At 38.5% G+C, this 15902-nt stretch overlaps 1 protein-coding gene across 1 annotated transcript; it reads left to right on the top strand.

Moving 5' to 3' along the window:
- The first annotated feature begins 7408 nt into the window (after nt 1–7408).
- On the top strand, nt 7409–8218 carry LOC111890744 (uncharacterized). The gene has a single exon (XM_023886829.2). It carries the CDS (start codon nt 7409–7411, stop codon nt 8216–8218), a length of 810 nt encoding a protein of 269 aa, XP_023742597.2.
- The last annotated feature ends 7684 nt before the right edge of the window (nt 8219–15902 follow it).

Raw genomic sequence — 15902 nt, 5'->3', positions numbered from 1 at the left:
GAGCTATTCCATCGAAACAATCTCAGAAGTCTTAATTTCACACCAACATTCCAATAACGCCCAAACTTCTATTACCCATCGACAAAGCAGAAATATATGAATTGCAGTCTCTTCCTCAACACCACAAAAAGCACAAAGAGAAGATGATAAAGTGATCCCACGTTTTGAGATTTCTACCATGGAAGGTAGTCGATTAAGTACCGCACGTCATCCCAAAAAATTAGTTTTTATGGGTACAAAGTTGCTCCAAAAGTGTTTGTACGGTAGATCACTACATGAGTACGATTCACATAGGCGGCGTAAGGAACTAACTGAGAAATTGCCCGATGTATCTGGCAACCATTTCCAGCTATCATCAGAGAAGGTGAGGTTTATATCCTTCAAGATTAAATCACAGCAAGATAATTCAATTTTCTCCATATCTGAAGATGGTGATCGTTTCCAGCTCCACTTCCATTCAAAAGTATCACCAATTTTTTCATATCTATCAGAGAGTAAGCATTGCTTCTTTGATTCCAATTTGAGCAGTTCAGAGAAGGAGTCTTTTAGAGGACCATTCCCAGACCAATTTTCGAACCAAAATGAAGTTAGATTACCCTTACCCAAATCCTTTTTGAGTAACTCAGCAAATTGACTATTGTACATCGCAAAGTCTTTGGTAACGCTTACAATGTTTTTCCAGACACCACTAATTTCTAGCCTGATAGGGAAAAATTTCCATACACGCTCTGACTTATGCAGGGATAGAATTTACTTAACCCAAAGTGTAGAGGGATCTTCTTTTAATCTCCAAAACCATTTGGGCGTGAGGACTTTGTCCCAACTAATCCAACATATTTTTGAATTTGGGGATCCATCACCCCATAAGAACCTTCTTCTAATTCTCTCCAACTCTTCAATGATCTTGAGAGGGGCTTTAAAGAGGGAAAAATAAAAGATTGGTAAACTCCCCAAAACTGAGTTTATTAGGGTGATACGACCACCAAAGGATAGAGACTTGGCTTTCCATGATGAAAGACGGGCTTTAATCCTATCAGTTATCGGTTTCCAGTGCTTAGTAAGGGACATGTTTGCTCCAATCGGTAACCCGAGATATGTGAAGGGAAGGGTGGCAAACTGGCAATTTAAGATTTGAGAGAAATACTCTACATCAGGATCAACTACACCAATCCCAAAGACCTTACTTTTGGTGAAGTTCACTCTAAGTCCCGAAGCCAAGTTAAAACATCGGATAATTCTTGCAAGGTTTAGAAGGTTAATCTGGGACCATTCACCAACAAACAGCGCATCATCTGCATAGAACAAGTGGGATAAAATCGGACCCCATATTTGGAGTATGTATACCCCTAAAAATCCCCATATTGCAGGCTTTAAACATGACAACATTGAGGGCTTCCATAGCTAATACAAAGAGAAAGGGTGATAATGGATCACCTTGTCTGACACCTTTCTCCATCGAGAATTCCTTCATGGGTGAACCATTCACTAAAACAGAATTCCAAGCAGATTGCAGACAACCTATGATCAATTAATTCCAACGAGTAGGATAGCCTAGTTGCTCCATAATGGAGACAAGAAAGTTCCAGTTCAACGAGTCAAAAGCCTTATTGAAGTCAACTTTAAATAGTAATGCATTCCTGTTTGACCCTTTTAACCATGATAACAACTCGTTGATCATGAGGGGACCAACAAGAATATTTCTTCCGGCAATGAATGCAGATTGGGTCTCTACAATCATAGAACCAATGACAGATTTTAATCGATTTGCCAAAACTTTCGAGATTACTTTATAAATACAGCCAATTAGATTGATAGGATGGTAATCTGACAAGCACAAGGGGTCTGTGGTTTTGGGGACTAGGGTGATAAATGAGGAGTTTCAGCTCGGGTTAATGTTACCAGATGCATGAAAGTGAAGAAGTATATCTTTGAAATTTGGTTCAAATGAAGCCTAATTTTTTTTGATAAATTTAAATGAAATCCATCTGGTCCAGGGGCACGCTCATTACCACATTCCCATACCGCTGCTTTGATTTCTTCAGGGCAGAAAGGTTCAATCAAGAATGTTGCCTCGCTTTTAGATAAGGTTTTATTGAAGTTGCAGGATAATGATGGTCTAGATCTCATTTTTTCAGCGAACTTCTCTTTAAAGAAAAAGAATATCTCATTTTTGATTGCCATCGGGTTAGTTGACCAATTTCCACCGATCAAAAGTCCGTTGATTCTGTTTTTTGAGAGGTTACTGTTTATGATACCATGAAAAAATCGTGAGTCTTCATCACCATCGATTGCCCACCGGATCTTAGCCTTTTGTCTGAGGTCCATATTTCTACGATGTTCTAGTTCGAGAATTTTCTTTTTCCACTCAATCCTATTCTCGATTTCGACACTGAATAAGGATCTCGATTCAACAATTAAATCTAAATCACAAACCCATTGTTTGAGTTTTCGGACTTCATCAACTTCTTTTTCCATGTTTTGCATCCTCCATGTTTTGATGGTATCTTTTAATTTTCTCAATTTAGTCGCCAAAGCTTTATCTGGAGGCCAACTAAAATGAAACGATGATACAACATTCAAGATAATCTCAGTGAAACCTAGATATGTTAACCAGCTGTTCAAAAATCTAAAAGGAATGGGTCCAAAGTCAATAGAAGATGTGAGGAGAACAAAAGGGTAGTGGTCTGAAAATTCGCGAGGTAATGCAGCTAGGGATGCATTTAGCCATTTTGCATAAAGCGAGCGTTTACAAGGATACGATCGATTTTACTCAACTTTTCCCCACCATCTGTCATATAGGTATATTTCCGCCCCCCATAGCATATTCCGACATATTTGAATTTGCTATGAATTCGTTGAACTTCCTAGCCCCAAGTCTACAGAATGTTGAATTGAATCTTTCCTTTGGAGTTCTTCCCTTATTGAATCACCAATAAAATCCGCAAACCATTCACACTGTTGACTAATGAAGTAAGTTCATCCCATAACGAGTTTTTTTTAGATTGGCCTTGCGGAGCATATACATTAGCGAAAATTATATCTTCATTTAAACCTTGAAGGGATCCTATAATCACCATGAAGTTTTGCTTACGTATTATTGATTTCTGTCGAAATAGAGTCGGATTCCATATGCAGAAAATGCCACCGAATCTACCTGATGCATCTAATACAACAAAATCAAATGCAGAGTTGTCCCAAATATGATGGAATTGTATGAGAGAGGAATCAATAAATTGAGATTGTTGGAAAGCCAGAAATTGGAGCTTATGAGTTCTTTTTAACCTTTGTACTCATTCCATGTTGGAGGTAACTCCAAATCCACGGATATTTAGGGATAAAAAATTCATTGAGTAACCTTGTTCACAGCATGCTCCATAAATAACGATCTCACATGATCTTCAAAACCTGCAAGGTTGATTCCCAAACAATTCCCTATGACCAACGTATCATTAACTTCAATCTCCGCCTGCTTGATGTTGGGGGGCAGTTAACTTGGTAATTATGAGGCGAATGAGATGATCTGGAAGAAGATGATTGTGATGCCCTTGGCAACCATAGGGAGTCCTTTAGCTTTAGCGAGTGTTGAGGGCGCTTAAGAGGAGTTTTTGGTGATGGTTTTTTCTGATGCCTTTGTTTATTATGAGCATTATGACTAATCATTGAATCTGATATTAAGAATGATCTCTTTAGGTCAGGTAATTGCATGTATATTAGAAAATTAATGACAAGTTTTCCCCTACCCTGAGCATTTGAATTCTCCCCCAGAATACCAATTTGGCATGATAATTGAGATCCAATATTACTACAGACAATTCATCTTCCCTATCGTTACATGGAATGCTCCTCATCGGCGGCGGTGAAGGAGAGTCAAGAAAATTATCCCTTGTGTACTGTTTGATTGGTGTATCTTCCCTATAAACCACCTCATCATCATCTTCATCCACATCCTTTAGAATGTCGTTTCCAGGTTGAAATTCCCTATCTTCCAAAATTCCTTCGTCAATATGTTCTGCAAGATTTCCTGCATCATTGTCGAAATTTTTTTATCCTCATGAGACGATTCGGGAAAGGCATCAACAAAAGCTGGTATTCTTGGCCACATGTCCTCACAAACAAATATCTTGTAATGCTTTTCATGCCAAATAACCTCCACCATTTCTTCAATCCTTTCAATCGACTTGACCAGGACACCCATACACCTAACAAAAAGATCCATGCATTTGAGAGGAGATGACACAGGAGATACAACTTTACCAAAGAGACCACCAATCGATTCAAAGGATTGACAATCCCAAGCAGAAATAGGCAGTCCCTCAATTTTTATCCATGACATACGTTGATATTCTATATCTTGCCCATTCCAAATTTCAAGTGAGGAGAACTAGCTCGACCATGTAGATTTACCATTTACCAAGAAATTGTTTGCATCAGATTCATTTTTGAATATTATCATAACCAAAAGTCCACCCAAGTATTTAATATTGATGTCAGTAATACCTTCAGCCTTTAAACCCACCAGCACGTTGTTTATTTTCGACATGTTGCATACCTCACCAATTAGCGAACTGTCTTTCCACAGCCCATATTGTGCACCAAATTCAGGAGGAATTGAAACCGATTTCACAGCTCTTTGACCATTTGTGGATTGTTGAGGATTAGTTTTATATCCATTCAACGCATCTTTATAACTTCTACTACAGTCTCTGTTAGAGTTGAGATTGGGTGGGGGATTGCGTACCTGATCATTGTTTCTATTTTTAGTCAGACGGACAAAAGTAACCTTATTCCTTTCACTTGAGCTCCAAATTTGATTCTTGTTTTTGTCATACTTTTCAACATTTACAGCAGTTTTTACACCATCAATCTTCATTGAGTTGAGGTTTTCTGCCAACAAATTGTTGTCTTTCACTTTTAAAAATCTGATGAATGCGAAATTTTTTCTAGCCATGTCCTTCTATTTAGGAATATACGCATCAGTCATGTGGCCAAAGGATTTGAAAATCATCTAGAGGATATTACTAGTGCAACCATCGGGGAGATTAGTGATGAAAAATGTAGTTTTAGTTTGAGTCGATGTGCCCGCCGATCGATTACGCCGATGAGAAACTTTTTTCCATCCATCTTTGTCCATCGGGAACCGATAACGGTTCAGTGATCCGCCGGCCACAGACTGCTGTTTTCCCTAATAGAGTTCTCTCCGTCGGTCTCCGTTCTAAGGTTCGTAGCCTCTTGTCTCCCTTTTTTCTTTGGGTGTTATTGTATATACTCCCTATAACTTATAAAATTCCTCCATCTATCCCCCCCCCCCCCCCCCCCCCCCCCCCCGCGCCCATTTTGTAATTTTGCTGGTTTTTTATTTTAATTTTAAGTTTGTTTTGTTTTTTGATGTTTTTTATTGTCATTTTGTTCTTTTTTATTATTATGTTCAATAAAAAAAATTTAATCAACACAGTTTTAAAAAAAAAAAAAAAAAAAAAAACTCATTTTAATAGTCAAAGCATCTTCATCTTTTCATCGATGGTTTTCGTGACTTTTATTAATACATTTTTATATAAAAAATAAAACTACTTTTAACTGTCAAAACATCTTCATACCATATACAATTCATTTTTATTTTGTGATTTTATCTCTTTATGTAACAATAAAAAAATTCATTTTTTTCAATTATCACAATTTTTAATCGTCACAAACCAAACAAGATATACAGTAAGGGAATCTTACTTTATTCTCTTTCGGCTCTTAAATTTTACATTTCAAACCTTCAACTTTTATGATATATTCATTTTCCTTGAATGCTACTCAATCGTTTATCTTTAATAATAAAAAAATTGATTTAATATCTTGTTTTCTTCTATTATTATGTATATATAATACAATCGATCGATCGATTGAAATCATTCAAAATTTCATCTCATATGTCTACGTAAACATATCTACAACGATTGAATCATATGGCGAATTTTCAAACTAATAAGTTTTTTTTATTCTTTTTGGATAGTTTTAGTGTACTAATACGTTGACACAATTATTATACCGAGCATGTATGTATTTTATTTGTCAGGTGTTTAGCACCCGTGAAAATCTAAAAGAGTGGGTTGACAATGTGGCTCGAATTCTCGGATATGTGGTCATTACAAAAAGATCAAAAACGAAAACAAGTGGTTTCTATGTTTCAATAATATCTATATATATATATATATATATATATATATATATATATATATATATATATATATATATATATATATATATTGTGTTAGGGCCAGAATCCTCAAAGTATTCAGGATCCTCAAACCTCATCAGATATTCAATATCCTAAACTATCTCAGGATCTCGACTATTATCGTTATTATTATTTACTAATATTTACAACTCAAAGCATACACTCCTTACTCTTAGCTTACTCTACATACTTTCTTCACTTGCTTTTACTAAAATACTCCCTATATTCATCAATTTATATCAATAAATCATCAAGGCATGTGATTATTATCACCTCCCAAGGTTTTGTGTCGGAGATCCTAGCAAGGATCAAGGGCTTTCATTGTAAACAATCGTGGCATACTCTTTACTTTCTTCCATTCCACAATTCGAACACCATAGCCTCTCATTCAATTTGGTTGATCAATACTTGTATAATTTTTGACCAAACCAATTTGGCGCCCATTGTAGGGTCGTGGTGTTCAAAATCCTCGAAAGATCATGCCTACACAACTGATCCTTTCTTCATCCTCCACTCCTTCCATTTCAACAAAAAATCTACCACCTCCTCCGAGTGGACCCCCTGGTTAGAGGAAAGCACCCGACACTTCCAAGAAAAACACCCCTCCAGTCACTAACCAAGGAGGTTTAGAATCTTCAGGGCTCCAGGATCCGAGTGCTCCAGTCACTACTGCATAACTCTTTGCTATGATGAGGAAAATGACGCAATAGATAACCCAACAGCAAGAGGAGAATAAAGCACTACTTAGAGAAGTGGAGAGGATGAAGGCGAAATTTCAGAGATCCTAGGTAACGACGCCCACAGTTGTACAACCAAGGATAATGCAGGATCCTTAGGAAATCACCAGGGGAACACAGCTCCTGCTACTGTTGCGTTACCCTGGGGGACAACCATGAACAATCGAGCATCTACGATCAATGATCTCAATGATCCTTTCAATACTCCTAGAAACCTTGGTTCTAGTAAATTCTTAAACATCAATACTATTAATACTAACTCTACAAATGTTGATGCAGGAATAAGCCAAAACATGGCTAGAAACTTCAGCAGTTGAGACAAATGATCTCAAGCGTATTCGGGGTAGTTCAACCCATACTAGAAGTGTCTCTAACAAGTCACAGGATCTCGAGATTTTCTCCTGCGATAGTTGATACCAAAGTTCCTAAGCGCTTCCAAAATTATAGTATGCAGCCTTACGATGGAACTACGGATCCTAAAGAGCACGTAACACAATGTCGAGAAAGGATAGAGATCATTCCCATCCTAGTGCACTTGAAGGAAGCTTGCCTATGCAAAGGATTTGGTTCAACCTTTACGGGATCAGCTCTTAAATGGCTGTTAAAAGTTCCTCCATATTTTATTACTTCATTTTCACACTTAGTCAATATTTTCAATAACCAGTTTTCATGTAGCAGAACCTTCGAGAAGATCACTAGTGATCTCTATCGGGTGGTTCAGGATCCTAATGAACGACTTAGGGATTTTGTTAACAGGTTTGGTAGGGAAGCTCTAAGCATCCCCAGCATTGACATTGTGACTGCTGTAGATGCCTTCAACATGGGTCTAAAGAAGGATTCATCCTTCTATGAAGATCTTTTGATGACCTCATGCAAGAGATTGGACAAAGTTAGGTGCCGAGCATTGAGGTTCATAGGGCTTGAAGAGGATAAAGAAAGCCAGAAGAGGAGCAACCCTTCAAGTCAATACGAGAATCCTAATAAGAAGGTCGAATCCTTAGCCCCAAGATCCTACAAATCGAATCCCTATTCCAAATCGGACCATCACAGGGTTAATGCCCTCGAAGATGAAGGAGAGGAATATGAACTTCCTAAGATCACTGACTATTATTTTCCTATGGATGTTTCAGGTTTAATCCATGCTATGCAGGATCTTGTAGATAAGGCAAGGTGGCCAAAGAAGGATAACAAGTCCACCAGTTGGAAAGACAAGTCCAAATGGTGTGCTTACCACGAAGATTTCGGTCACATGACGTAGGATTGTATAGCCCTAAGAAAGGAGATAAGCTACCTCCTTAGCAAGGGGCATCTCAAAGAGATCCTCGGGAGAAAGAAAGGAAAGTCCAATGTGAACAACCAGGATGGCCACAAGATCTCGTAGAAACCAGGATCACCACCCCCAAACACCAAGATAATTAACGTTATCTCAGGCGGATCTAACATTTGTGGCACTTCTTACTCTCAAGAAAAAATACACGCCAAGTTCTCTAAAACAGAAAATGAAGATAGACCACGGAAGAATACCGTGTTTAGCAACGAAAAGGAAATCGCGTTTGACGATACGGACAGGGAAGGGATCCAAGATCCTCACCACAACGGACTCATGATAACATTGTCCATGGCCAACCACTTCGTTAGAAGGATCCTTTTTGAAGGAGGATCCTCGGTCAACATCGTACGCTTAGACGCACTAAAGAGGATGAACATCCCAAAATCGGAGATAATTAAAAGATCATCGGTCCTCATAGGATTTAACAGGGAAACGAAACACACAATTGGGGAGATAAAGCTACCAATATACATAGAGGCGGTAAAATCTATACAAAATTTATGTGTTATTGACAGTTTATCTTCTTATAATGTGATATTAGGTAGATCGTGGATCCACGAGATGAAAGCGGTTCCATCAACATATCATCAGTGTGTAAAGATGCCTACTCCATGGGGAACAGTGAAGATCATGGGAGATCAACAAGAATCGAAGGAATGTTATAAAACCTCTATGACACCTATGACCAAACCACAACAAACATAGCAATTAAGGCAAGGGGCACGACATGTTCTAGAAACGAAGGAGCAAGATGTGAAGGAAGTGCCCCTGAGCATTGAGGATCTTAAAGCCAAATTCCTTAGAGGATCCTCAATACCTGAGCAAATCAATCATGACCTGTTAAACTTCCTTTGAACCAAAAGCAAGACATTCCATGGAAACACAAAGATATGACAAGTATAGACAAGAGTATTATCACTCACAAACTTAATATTGACCCTTCTTTCAGAACAATACACCAAAAGAGAAGGAAATTTGCGCCTAAAATGAATCAAATCATCCAAGAAGAAGTGGAAAAGCTCCTTAACACAGGGACGATCAAGGAGGTGAAGTTCCCAAGATGGCTAGCTAATGTAGTTGTTGTACAAAAGAAGAACATAAAATGGCGTGTATGTGTAGACTACACGGATCTTAACAAGGCTTGTCCTAAGGATCTTTTCCCTCTACCACACATTGACTCTATGACAGATGCAACGGCTGACCAAGAACTCTTAACCTTCATGGATGCTTCAACAGGATTTCAACAAATCCAGATGGAACCATCCGATCAAGAAGATACATCGTTTATAACACCGACATGGATATATTGTTACATTGTAATGCCTTTTGGTCTTAAAAATGCAGATGCAACATATCAAAGATTGGTGAATCGAATGTTCAAAGATAAGTTAGGGGACACCATGGAGGTATATATTGACGACATGGTGGTGAAGTCAATGAAAGCTGAAGATCGTCTCAGGGATCTCAAAGACGCCTTCGACATTCTAGATGAACACAAAATGAAGTTGAACCCACTTAAATGCCACTTTGGGATGAAGTTCGGCAAGTCCCTTGGGTATATGGTAACCAAGAGAGGAATAGAACCAAGCTCGGAACAGATCAAAGCAATCATCAAGCTGAAATCTCCATCTTCAACAAAAGACGTCCAAAGGCTAACTGGAAGAGTAGCGGCACTCAACAGGTTCATTTCAAGATCCTCAGAAAGGTGTAAGCCTTTCTACGATATCTTGAAGAAGAACAAGAGCTTCTAATGGACTGAAAAACACGAAAAAGATTTTCAAGAACTCAAAAAATACTTAAGTTCCGCGTCATTACTAGTGAAGCCTATAAATGGAGAACCACTTCTCCTTTATCTCTTGGTATCCTCAAACGCGGTAAGTGATGTCCTGGCCAAGGATCTTAACAGAGACTAACATCCTACTATGTAAGTAAGAGTCTTCTGGATCCTGAGAACTTGTATTCTCATCTCGAAAAATTAATTCTTATGTTAGTAACTGCTTATACTAAATTAAGACATTATTTCGAGACACATACTATACATGTGAAAACTAATTACCCTATTAAGAATGTGATGAGAAAGCCACAAATGTCAAGAAGGATGGCAAAATGATCAACGAAATTAATCACGTTTGAAATCAAATATGATACAAGATCTGCCATAAAGTCACAAGTTTTAGTAGACTTTGTGGATGACTTTAGTGATGATTTACAAAACGAAGTAGACATTGAAGCTAAACAACTCCTAGAAGATGAACACTTGGGAAAATGGACACTATTCACAGATGGAGCCTCAAACCAAAAAGGAACAGGGCTAGGGATCATACTAAAATCGCCACAGGGGGACATCCTACCCTAGGCAGTTAGTTGCAAATTCAACACAACCAACAATGAAGCAGAATATGAAGCACTCATCATGGGACTACAGTTGGCTAAGGATCTTCAAATCAAGGATCTTAAGGTATTTGTTGATTCTTTATTATTAGCTAATCACTTCAATGGATCATATGCAGTGAAAGGTGAAAGATTAGCATTATAACTGGAGATCCTCAAAAAATTAGCCTCTGATTTTGAAAACTTTAGCTTAATCCAAGTTCCCAGAGAAAAAAACACAGAAGCAGATGCATTATCCAACTTAGGATCCTCCTTAAGGATCCTTCTAGAAACGAAGATCCCTATAACCCACATAATATCTCCAGCTATAGAAGGCCTTTCTGACAAAACCGATGATCTCAAAAAACCAATAAGCGTAGCATCCATCGAAGATCCTGACCCTCAGATCCCTCCTCGAAGGGATCCCGACGAACAGGATCCTCAAAGAAGTCTACGATCATGAATCCAACCCATTAAGGAATATATTCAAAATGGCACAATCCCAACAGAGGAAAAAAGCAAAAGAGCATTCAGAACAAGAGTCTCAAGATTCCTAATAATCCAAGGTAAACTCTATCAAAAATCTATGGGTTTTGAGCATTCTAACACATCCTAAGTGTACATGCAACCCTAATAACCTTGGATCTATGTTTGTCTAATAACCATGCAAAGTTGTTTTTCTAAGGTTATGAACCTATCTAGCATACATGGGGAACAATTTTTCTTTGTATAAAAGATAGAACTACATACCTTGTTGATGAAAGTGTTCCTTGAGACCTTGTGAGCCTAGCACCTCAAGTATGATGCCTCAAATGCTTCACACAACACCAAATGCAAAGTATAAACTTGAGAGAATACTCTAACACACTCAAAATCGGCCAAGCCCTCTTGTTTCACTAGTGTAGCCGATTTTGGGGAGAGACATGGTCCTTATATAGTGTGTTGCATTAGGTAAAACCCTAATGTAACATGACTCTTCATTTCTCAATCCATGGGTTAACTCCATGGAGCATCCTATGGGTGGAACCCAACTTGATAATCCATGGAGCCTTTTAGCCCACTATATAAGATATGGAAGATTTACATAATCTACCCATATATTTAATTAGTTATCTTTTTGATCACTTAATTAATTCTAAATTAGTTCTTGATCAAAACTAATTAAATAATATTATTAATATATTAGAACTTATAATATATTAATAAACCATATGTGTTATTTCTCTCATTTAGTTTATCCAATTGCATGGTGCCATGCAACCTAAATGGACCATGTCGGGTCGGGTCAAGTACATACCAGAAATAGTTATGGACTTAGACACCGTATCCAGCAGTCTCCCACTTGGATAAGTCTAATAAATATAACTGCAATACTTCAGGAACCGATCGGCAATCGTAGCTCTTTCAAGGTCTCTCGGAACTAAGAAGATGTTGATACGCCATTTAAGATAAGTGACCATATAATCCTCTGTTCTAGATATCAGCCAGACAATTACATGGAACAATGTCTTACTTATTGTCCAGCAGTTTGTTTCCCGATTTCTGATTTGTTTGACAAAAAACTAAATTGAACACATCAATTAGGTTCTGACCGGGCCCGGTACATTGGTCAAAACAAAATCATCGAGGGGCCCAAATATCAGCTTCTAATCCAAGAAGGAACAGATAAACTTCGACTCATATGTTTATTCTACTACTAGTTGAATCATACACAAAAGCACGTTTTATAACATCGAGTTACCAATGCATTTTCGTACAATCAATGCATAACCAATTCATAGGCAACAAATCATATCTCTAGGTTTGAAGACTTATATGATATTACCATCTCACGATCACTCAAGATAAAATTCCATGAAGTGATTCTAGTGAGCATGGGTTGTCTCCAATACTCAGAACTTATGAGTACTCATGAAGTGTTATCTTATTTCTTGACACCTACAACCAACTTCATGACAGTCTTACTTCATATCTACTTCCAACATATGACCGAATGTGGAAAATTTGAATAAAATGTAAAATTGAACATAATATTCTGGAAGTTAAAACATGCAAAAGAAATTATAGTAAACGATTGACAAGAGATAGCAACACTTTACTCATAAATAAACACAACTTTTATTCATCATCAAATGTCAATTACACTTTACAAATTTCAAAATTATCTAACTACTAAAACTAATATCATCCTTCAGCCCTATGCTACGAGCATGCTGGAGATGCTTAACCCTACTCAGTCCCTTCGTGAGGGGATCTGTTGGGTTCTCATCCGATGATACCCTCTTTGCCACAAGGATTCCTTCTTCTATGCGATGTCTGATAAAGTGATATTTTCTGTTGATGTGTCTGGATCTCCCGTGATCCCTTGGTTCCTTGGCTAAGGCAACAACACTTTCACTATCACAGAAAATTTCCATAGGCTCCTTTATATCTGGTACTACTCCAAGGTCTCCTATGAAGTTCTTCAGCCAAATAGCCTCCTTTGTTGTCTCGCTTGCTGCTATATACTCTGATTCGCAAGTAGAATCAGCCACTGTCTCCTGCTTGGAACACTTCCAAGTGATTGCTCCTCCATTTAGGGTAAAGACCCAGCCCGACTGAGAGCGGAAATTATCCCTATCAGTCTGGAAGCCAGCATCACAATACCCTACAACTCTCAAGTCATCACTCCCACCGAGGGTAAGGACCTATTCCTTAGTCCTCCGTAGGTACTTGAGAATATTCTTTACCACAGTCCAGTGAGCCTTGCCAGGGTACCCCTGATACCTGCTAACCATGCTCAAGGCAAAGGCTACATCAGGTCGAGTACAAGTCATAGCATACATGATCGAGCCTACTGCCGAAGCATAAGGTACTCGACTCATTTCTGCTATCTCAGACTCAGTACTAGGGCTTTGTGTCTTACTCAGTCTGGCGTTACTCTGGATAGGTAACTCTCCTTTCTTGGAGTTCTGCATGTTGAATCTCTTCAACACCTTGTCCAAGTAGGTACTTTGACTAAGTCCAATTAGTCTCTTACTCCGGTCTCTCAAGATCCTTATCCCTAGAATATAGGCAGCTTCTTCTAGGTCCTTCATAGAGAAACACTTCCCAAGCCAGGACTTAACTTCCTGCCGAGTTGGGATGTCATTTCCTATAAGTAGTATGTCATCCACATACAATCCCAAAAAACTAACTATACTCCCACTAGCCTTAACATAAACACAAGATTCATCTTCACTCCTAGAAAAGCCAAATTCCTTGACCTTTTCATCAAAGCAAAGATTCCATCTGCAAGGTGCTTGCTTTAATACATAAATGGATTTCTCAAGCTTACACACTCTATTAGGGTACTCGTTGCTGACAAAACCTTCTGGCTGACTCATGTAAACATCTTCAGTCAACTTTCCATTAAGGAAAGCGGTTTTGACATCCATTTGCCAAATTTCATAGTCATGAAATGCAGTTATGGCTAACATAACCCTAATAGACTTAATCTTGGCTACTGGAAAGGTCTCATCATAATCCACTCCATGAATTTGAGAGAAACCTTTTGCAACCAGTCGAGCCTTATAAGTGTGTACATTACCATCCATGTCGGTCTTCTACTTGAAGATCCATTTGCACCCTACAGTCTTACGACCTGGTACATTCTCAACCAAGTTCCAAACTTGATTGTCGTACATGGATTGTATCTCGCTATCCATAGCCTCTTTCCATTTCGCAGACTCGGGGCCTGCCATGGCTTCCGCGTAACTGCTAGGTTCATCCAGAACTACTAGTGTCTCATCACTAATAAGTGTCTCACCTTCCGTAGTAGTATGAAAACCATAGTAGTGCTCAGGTGCATTCCTAACTCTCGTGGAACGCCTCAGAGGTACAGACTCGTCAATTGGCTCAACAGGAGTTTCCTCCTCAAGTTGAGGGCTTGGGTTTGAAGTTCCTTCACCACTTGACTCTTGAAGTTCTTCAAGGTCAATTTGCCTCCCACTGTCCCCTTGGCTTATGAATTCTCTCTCACGAAAGAATCCTCTTCTTGCTACAAAGACCACATTATCACTAGGTCTGTAGAAGAGGCAACCAAAGGATCTTTGTGGGTAGCCGATGAAAATACACCTCTCACTTCGGGGTTCAAGCTTATCATGAGTCTCACGTCTCACGAAAGCTTCACAACCCCAAATCTTGATGTGGTCTAGTTTGGGTACTTTATCAGTCCACATCTCGTGAGGAGTTTTGGCAACTTTTTTTGTAGGGACTAGGTTAACGATATGGGTGGCAGTCTCTAAGGCATACCCCCAAAATGAGATTGGTAGCGAAGTTCGACTCATCATTGAACGAACCATATCCAACAAGGTTTGATTACGCCTCTCAGCTACACCATTCAACTGTGGTGTCCTGGGAGGTGTCAATTGTGAGACAATCCCACATTCCCTAAGAAAGTCGAGGAACTCTGAACTAAGATACTCACCACCTCGATCGGATCGAAGCATCTTAATGTTCCTGCCCAATTGATTCTCGACTTCCTGTTTAAATTCCTTAAACCTTTCGAAAGTCTCTGACTTATGCTTGATTAAGTAGACATATCCATATCTACTGTAATCATTAGTAAAAGTCAAATAATAATGATTAGCATCCCTTGTGGCATGTTTGAATGGTCCACACACATTCGTGTGTACAAGGTCCAACAAACCTTCACCCCTCTCACAAGAACCTATGAAGGGTGACTTTGTCATTTTTCCAAGTAAGCATGATTCGCAACTATCATCTGACTTTAGGTCAAATGACTCCAAGACTCCATCCTTTTGGAGTTGGCCTATGCGTTTCTTGCTTATATGTCCAAGACGACAATGCCATAATGATGCTTTATCCAAGTTATTATTATTATTATTATTAATAGAATCAATACACATCACATTATTTCCTAAGTTATCTACAACAGACACAACTTCATACACACCATCACAAGGTAATGCTTTAAAATAAAGAACATTATTAAAGAAAGCATCAATAGAACCAACTTCATTATTAAATGAAAAGGTAAAACCTTATTTATACAATGCATGAAAGGAAATAATATTTCTTGCCATTTCTAGCGAGGAACAACATTTATTCAAATCTAAATTAAACCCACTACTTAGCGATAAATTATAAACTCCAATCTTGGTGACAGGTGTAACTTTCCTATTCCCCATGATTAAGTTTATTCTTCCTTGCTCCACATTCTCACTTCTTCTTCGTCCCGGCAAGTCACAACAAATATGAA

The sequence above is a fragment of the Lactuca sativa genome, chromosome 5 (genome assembly GCF_002870075.4).
Source record: "Lactuca sativa cultivar Salinas chromosome 5, Lsat_Salinas_v11, whole genome shotgun sequence".
NCBI lineage: Eukaryota > Viridiplantae > Streptophyta > Magnoliopsida > Asterales > Asteraceae > Lactuca > Lactuca sativa.
The sequence above is the reverse complement of the archived record's forward strand: the minus strand, read 5'-3'. Positions and strand labels throughout refer to the sequence as shown.

What these genes read in the sequence shown, in the direction of transcription:
- LOC111890744 (XM_023886829.2), top strand. Translation starts at nt 7,409, where the DNA reads ATGCAGCCTTACGATGGAACTACGGATCCTAAAGAGCACGTAACACAA.